The sequence below is a fragment of the Zerene cesonia genome, chromosome 9 (genome assembly GCF_012273895.1).
Source record: "Zerene cesonia ecotype Mississippi chromosome 9, Zerene_cesonia_1.1, whole genome shotgun sequence".
NCBI classification, from domain to species: Eukaryota; Metazoa; Arthropoda; class Insecta; order Lepidoptera; family Pieridae; genus Zerene; species Zerene cesonia.
This window is the reverse complement of record NC_052110.1, coordinates 3097801-3105617: the sequence shown is the minus strand read 5'-3', so window position 1 is coordinate 3105617 and position 7817 is coordinate 3097801. Positions and strand designations below refer to the sequence as shown.

Sequence of the window (7817 nt, the reverse complement as noted above, 5' to 3'; positions counted from 1 at the left end):
AGCGCAAAGACTCTTTGTTGTTTTCTGTTAAACATTTTATTTAACAAGCTCTTTTGTACAAAGTTTTATAGGGGCAAAAGTTGGTTTACATGATATAAAATGTAAGATTAGTCAAGTATTTTTTAACTATAAACTGTACTAGAAATATTATTATTTATATAAGCAAATCTATCCTCAATTTAATGGGTTTAATTATAGTATTATCTATGCTTTACATATTTTATTATAAAGCATAGACAGTACCTATATATATTCAGCCGGTTGTAAAGGGTGATAAAAAATAAAACTGCTATAGATTAATGCATGTGTTTTAATATATTTAACGAATTATATCCGTATATATTACATTAAAATAATCACAACTTGAATGAATATTGAAATGCAGCAACAGATAGTAACTAATACTGAAACAATAACTTTTAGATAAAAACTAAAACAGTTAGATCTACTTACATCATTACTTCTAGACGTATCTGCTTGTTTACATTTTAAAGCTAAATTAGTACCATAGTGAAAATGACAAATAAACTTTTAAAAATAACTTCCAAACGTAATTATAAGGTCGTAACTAAAATACTGCATAAATGCAAGTATAAAACTTTACAGCAGTTTAAAACACTGAAATAAAATTCCAAACGAATTGCCCTGTAACGTAGGTAATAAGTATTGACTTATTGTAAAATTTAAAATAGTAGAATGTATAAGAAAGTAACTATAAGTAGACGGTATTTGCATTCCTTTATGTACCTACATTCTTCCTAGAATAATTTGTCATATGGCCTTAGATTACTATTAATACATTAGAAATCTTGCAAATAAAGATTAACTTATGTTCTTGGGAGGTGCATAAGTAACTTCCACTCATATTCGTTATGGCATATTTATAAGATAACTCAATACATACTTATTATTAAAACAAATGTCACGTTTCGATAGAAAAATCAATGTATTCATCCTACATTGAGGCTGTAAAATATACAATTCTAGATAGAAATTGAAAGCAAAATAAAATAAGTTATGCATACTTAATTAGTCTCAGTCCTAACGTTTACATTATAATTAAAAAAAGTAATATTGTCAATGGCACCATACATTTCCTGTACACCCTTAGTAATAGACCTTAAAGAGTAAGGAAATTTATATTTTGACTATTATAAATTCATAGTAGTGTTTGTATAACAACAGTGAAGAAAAATTGCATAGTATCTTTGCTTTTGAAATCTTCTTTATCTGTAAAGAGGAATTTTAAATAGCATTTGATTTATTCCTAAATCTCAACACGTTCATACGTTCATGACTATTTAATTTAGCTCATTTGTTATCTCTGAGCATTTAAATTAAATGATTAATTTTAACATAAAAATCTATAAATTCATTCCGTCTTTCATTATCTCAACTATTTTATGATTGCAAAATACTGATATTTAGAACTTTACAATCATAAAAATATTAGCACAACACAGTAACTAAATCACGTTTTTAAAACACCAAAATTTCTTACGAGTCTGATCAACAACTGTTCGGTTGTAGATTTGATTTGTTTTTCTTATATTTTAAATATCTGAAAATTATTTCTCACTATTTTATCCTCTCTCCTCATGTGGCGGCTGCTGGAGTTATCATTCGAGACAAGAAGATCTATTGAATCATTTCACACGTTTTACCGAACTTTTGAACTAATAGCAAAATTCAAAACTTTATGTAGACTTTTCAATAAATTCATTTGTACACATTCATGTTTGATGAAAAAAAAATGTTATTAGACGTACGTTATTTAGTTAATATAATATTCTATGAGTTTACGATAATATAGTTTGAATACATAGACATTTATTGATTACTATAATTGACAAATTATGTCTTCATTAAAGCTTCAAAGTAACGAGTCGAATAATTGCATAGTTTAATAGTTAAATTCTTTCACACTCAACTTTAAGTAACCCTTCTAACGTTGGCATACGACTGTTTGGAAGGAGATGCTTAAATATCTTAAGGTTGAGTGACATTAAGAGCTCTGCCTCACTAAAACGCCATGGCTACGTATCCAAGCTGTTAATATAGAAATGTCAAAATTGGCTACGTTGCCACACCGCGAAGTGAGCTCGGTATCTTATGTTTTAATATTAACTACTTGTATTCCTCGCCCAGGAACGTCGCCATAGCGTCAATTAGACAGATCTAGAGAATTCCATAGACTGTTTCCTTACAATACTCAATTCCATATATCTTAACCCTAGCATTTCTCGCTCATCATTCTTATATAAATAATTTAAGAAGCGGAAGATAGCCTAATATCTAGTTCAATGTAAACATAATTACTTTCAATGCTAGACTACTGTATATAGGCCGTATGAAACCCTTTTATGCATAAGTTTTTCCTTAATGTACTTTTAATGATAATTATAAGCTTATAACAAAGGCACGCAAATTATTGAGAGATAGCTCAGCTCTATTAGTAACTATGTTAAATATATTTTTTGTAAATAATATATAATTTCCTGCTTTTTCCACCAATCATAACTCATAAGATTTAATTTTGTTACAATAACATTTTGGGTAATTGTTCTTAAAGGTGAAAGTAAAGTTATTAAATCATTATTATTTAAAATGGAGTGAAGTAAAATATATATTTTTTTTTACTAAAATTGAAGTTAAAAGTTATACATTACTAGACTTTGAAAATTGTATCTACATTATTTACAGTTTTGAAATAAATTACACCGGAACATTGCCTGTTTTGGCACTTTTCAAAAATTACTAGAACATATTAATTTTATGAAAAGGAAATTTTGTATTTAAATTTAAGTTCATAATAAAATTTGTATCGATTAGCTATGTAGGTTTACATATAAAGAATCTAGATTTGTTTAGTCATCTTTATCAAGACATATAGGTACTATTACGTGTAATAATTTTATACATTGAGAAATTTTAAGAAACGTTATTCTCTTTATCATTGTATAATCTACGAATTAATTATGTATGGAACATTGAAATATACATTAAATGATTATTTTTTTGTTGAGGCATCCTCTTTACATGTATTTTCCTGAAAATCAAATAATATGCATTAGTTGGATTCTTAAATATATTTAGGGCAATGCAAGGCTGTGTGCCTTCATTTATATAAAAAGTACAATTAAAAAAAAGTCCACAATACAATTTCAAACTTCACAAAATGTATTGAGTGCGTTTAAATTGCAGAGTTGGCACATTTTTGTTTCTATAAGCTTTGGTAGATAAATTTAGCAAAGTTTATTATTTTATTGTATTTTAACATATGACATTAGTTCACAAATAACATTGCAGACTTGATATAATTTCTCAATAATTATAAATCAGTAGCCTACAAGAATAATTACGCTTATGTACATACAATATGGGCTTTACATTTTTATGTGTAAATAGAGTATAAAATATAAAATCATCAGATCGGTATGTCGTATAACATTTAATATTACCCAATATATTATGAAAATGTCCTGAAACAATAATGAAAATTAAAGAATGGGATCTTTCTCATCTCTCTTTATTTCAATGGTACAGATGTAACTGAGTGATAAGAATTATAAATCGTGAATTACGTTATGTTAGCAAAGTGAAATAGAGGTGTGCTGTGCGCAGAGAAAGGTAAATTTAAATAAAATTATTGAGTGTGCATAAATTAATGTTTTCATGACAATATTAAATAAATAAAATAATGCAAATGTAGTCTATTTCATTTGAAACACATGATGGAATTTAAATTTCATGTTGTACTTAACTTGACAAAATACAAAATCTATTTAACTTTTCATAATATTATAAACAACTTTCATGCATGATCATTAAATGCATCGTACTAATAATTTTCTCAGCTATAGAAATACTCGTCAATAAGAAATTCTAATATAAGCAGACATGCTTAAAAATTATTTAGTCACAGCTAAATCCGTATAATTTTTTTTATTCCGTATAAATTTATTAAATGTTAACATGTAGTTTTATATAGCATAATTACCTGGTTTTCTTTACAACATTAAAATGGACTTTAGCTATGACCGTGAATGAAAAAATCTTCTAGAAACTTACACTTAGGAGGAGCAACGATCTGAGTAGCGTTTGTAGCTGGTACAGGTGCGATGCTGGGCATAGACGGCGTCCCGCGATACCGAACTAACCAAACATTTGTTTTATGTTATCACCTGCAAACAGCCGTAAGCAAAACATACGCCACGAAGCCTCTAAGCTACTTTGCGACACACAATATATGTAGACATTAAACCACGGTTCCAATACACCAATACATAAAAATAAAATAAGAATCTACTGAATTGTTTTAATAATTCAGGCAAATTTATTTTGTATTATCTCAGCAGCCAGTAGAATAAAGAAACAAATCATTATAAACTTACAGTAATTTTTAGGCAGAAATGAATTTAATGTCTACGTTAAAGACAAATACATAAATAAGAATATATAGCACACACACGTTAAGAATCACAACATCTAATAGAAAAGATTGAAGCAGATTTTAGAAGAATTTCATCAGCCAATAACAAATCACGTAATAATATCTAACCATGAATCTAATATCTATCATAATGCCAATTACCACTAAGTTTTATAACCATTGGACAAACTTGTTTATCTTTGTAATTGCAAGCTTTATTAACGCTATTCAATTGACTATTTTCCTTCAATTTTATTTAATAAATTTAAACAAACAATATCGCAAAAGATATATTAACTCACCAAAAAGGAGTCCAATAATAACGAGTCCAATCACACCCATAATGATCATCATCTGCAATTGTTGTCAACATTCAAAATCATTAATTTAAAAGTGCTCTAATTCAGATTCATTTATGAGAATCAATAACCATATGTCTTAAAACACAAGTTCATTACGTCATACGTTGGTACGTAATATAACCACTATTAAAACATCTGACTATGGACCATTAGGTGATTTGAGTCATATATACCTTGAGATTCTGAAGCCAAAACTTATTCTTCAAACTCTTTGCTTGCTGTTCAAATTGAGAAGCTCCTTGTTGAAGGGCATCTAAAAGTAAAGAAGATTATCATAGAGAAGAAAAATAAAGACGAGAAAAATTAAATAACGACAAAAATTTTGATATTAATGTATTAAATTGTAGAGTTTTTATAGAGATTCCACGGCTCTACAAACTTACTTGCTCTATCATCCAACTCAGACAATTTAGCGTCTCTGTCGAGTACTTTTTCTACGTTTGATTTCATTATTTCACACACCTGAAAGTAAATTATATTCCATTTAATAAATATTAGACTCTTCTTTATATTAGGTAGAGTTGAATTCGTCTATCGTATTTATACTCTTCTTAGTAATCTAGTTTTCATTGTTTTGTTTATAAAATTAACTTACTTATGTCTATATATATAAAATTCTTGTGTCACTATGCTGGTTGTTGTTGTTACCATACTCTGTCTTTTTGTCTGTGTGTCTGTTTGCCTGTCCATCTTTCACCAAGTCGTATGTGGTGATGATAGAGAGTGACCGTGACAGTTAGACAATTTAAATTTTTCAGAGATGATATAGTGTTTCTGTTGCCACTATAACAACAAATAACATAAAATGAAGGTTTAGCAACTGTTGGCACGGTCATTCTCAGTTCTCTTGGCTCTTCTGGTTGGTCATTCTGAGATCTCTTTAGCTTATGAGTACGGAATCTATATCACGATTCCAAATCGCACTGTACCGATTTAATTTATCTTTCATAAATTAGTACAATTTTTTGAGTCATACCTTCCTTACTTTTTTATATAAATCATTACGAATCTAACCTCATCCACTTGAGCCTGCGTCTGTTGCAACCTCTTTTGTGCAGCTATTTGCTGCGGCGTCCGCGGTCCTCCTACAATTTCGCCATCTGCCCCCTCTGTCTGAGGTGGCGCCAGGCCCTCTTGAGCACTGCCTTCTTCAGCCCTTGAATAAGAGAATAATTGACACCATGGTTTATTGTTAAAATTAAGCCGATATGTAATTTTAATTAATAATAAAAATTATACTGATTGAGTAGCAGTGAAGCATCCAAATAGTTTGGTAATTAGTTTTTAAATGTTACTTATTCGATAGATGTTTACCAAAGTCTAATATCTGAGTTTTCCTCAAATTCATTAGAACAATAATATGCAGGGAAATTTATGAGCATTTTATCTCATTTCTTAAGTCTACTTTTACTCCAGGCACATCTTGTGCTTCTCAGTTTGCTAAGACTTCTTATTTCACAGTTTTAAGTGTTTATTTCTTTGAGCTGACTATTGGAATGAAGAGTATAAGTACTGTTATTATTCATTCATTATTTTTTCATGACAAATGAGACTCCTCATAAACATTTTTCTAATAATAAACAAAATTATTGTTTAAGGTCACACACTATAGAATAATTTTCGAAGGTTAACAAACAGAATTATTAATCACAACTGAAATACGTACATCACTATTGATCGTTTAATGACCAAACTTATTTAACACTATGATATCAGTACAGTGATATGATATCAATCAATAAGCCATCTGGCAGCGTGCCACAGTCTAACATAATGCGGTACTTTTGTATGTAGCGCTTGTTTACAAAAACGGGCAGCGTTACTTATGCAAGAGAATGATCTGAGGGTTTTTTTTCTTAATATTACACGAATGTTTTTAATTACGATTTAATTATTAACACATATTAGTATATTGTTTCTTGTGGAGGAAAGTTATTCTATTTTTCTTTTTTCAGTATTTTTATTTAAACTTTTTTAACTACGAAATAATTATCCAATAATTTAAATTCAGAATAACATTTTTTTTTTGAGTCTCAATGAAAAGTAAATGCATAATGCATTTGACCGTAATGCGAAATTCTATTCATAACGTTGTAAAGTCGCAAAAGCGAAAACTTAACACAACATTTGACCTCATTACATTCTACGTTACAATATTAAAAGCTTTAGTTTTTTTTCTCTGAGTAACAGTATAATTACAAACAATTTCTTGACATTTTAACACTTCAAAATGTCAAAGAAATAATACTTTCTAAACGTTTACGAAAAACAGAATACTTTCAACATCTCAAAAAGTTCAGTCCTTATTCTGCATACCCCAAAAAAATACAAAACATTCCAAAAGAAAGCATCTACATAGACTCTAATCTAAATAATCTACATATATAATAGCTATAAACATCAAATACCATACTTACATGTTTAAAAAAGAGTAAACAAGCGGGCACAAAGCGGTGGAACTGAAAGAGCTTTCGCGAGGGCTTCAGGCGCGCGCTTGCCGCAACCAGAATGGCCGGCCGCAGTAACGTCGCGCACGGATCTCTTCGCTTACGTCAGTAATGGCGGGTTGATATTTGGATATAACTATTTACGGAGTTTTTTTTTATCTATTTATTAGTAAAAGTGTAGTGTGATGACGAATGATACTCATTGTATGAAATTTAATGATTTAGTATATTGTAGTTCCATGGAGTTATTGTGAAATGTGTTTTGGTAACAAATAAAAACAACTATGAACAAATTTTGCAACTATTTGTATTTGTATTTTATATGTTTCTAATTTTCCTAACCAATAGTTCATTCTGGAGTAAGCTATATAAGCTTTAATATAATCTCTACACATATTTTGTATATTGTCATAAATTCCCACAATACTAGGTATAACTATTTCCATCACAGGTTATATTGAAATATAGACTTTATTTGTTATTACGACTTTATTCATATAAACATAAACTTTAATATTTTTTCGTAAAGCACTTCTCTACGCAATGATACCGAACGCAACGCGCATGCGCGTTACT

General features: G+C 29.1%; 1 protein-coding gene across 2 annotated transcripts; it reads right to left on the bottom strand.

Annotated features, from left to right (window-relative positions):
• Positions 1-2584: 2584 nt before the first annotated feature.
• On the bottom strand, positions 2585-7325 carry LOC119829066 (vesicle-associated membrane protein 2-like). 2 transcript variants are annotated; one of them, XM_038351435.1, is made up of 7 exons: positions 7212-7325; positions 5809-5950; positions 5178-5256; positions 4968-5047; positions 4735-4786; positions 4072-4155; positions 2585-3049 (listed from the first exon to the last, which is right to left on the bottom strand). In XM_038351435.1, coding segments are annotated over exons 1-7 (441 nt in total). In that variant the 5' UTR covers positions 7214-7325; the 3' UTR covers positions 2585-3047. The 2 variants fall into 2 exon arrangements, with proteins under 2 accessions (XP_038207363.1, XP_038207364.1); XM_038351436.1 differs by lacking the exon at positions 2585-3049 and having other exon boundaries at positions 4072-4184.
• Between the last annotated feature and the right edge of the window lie 492 nt (positions 7326-7817).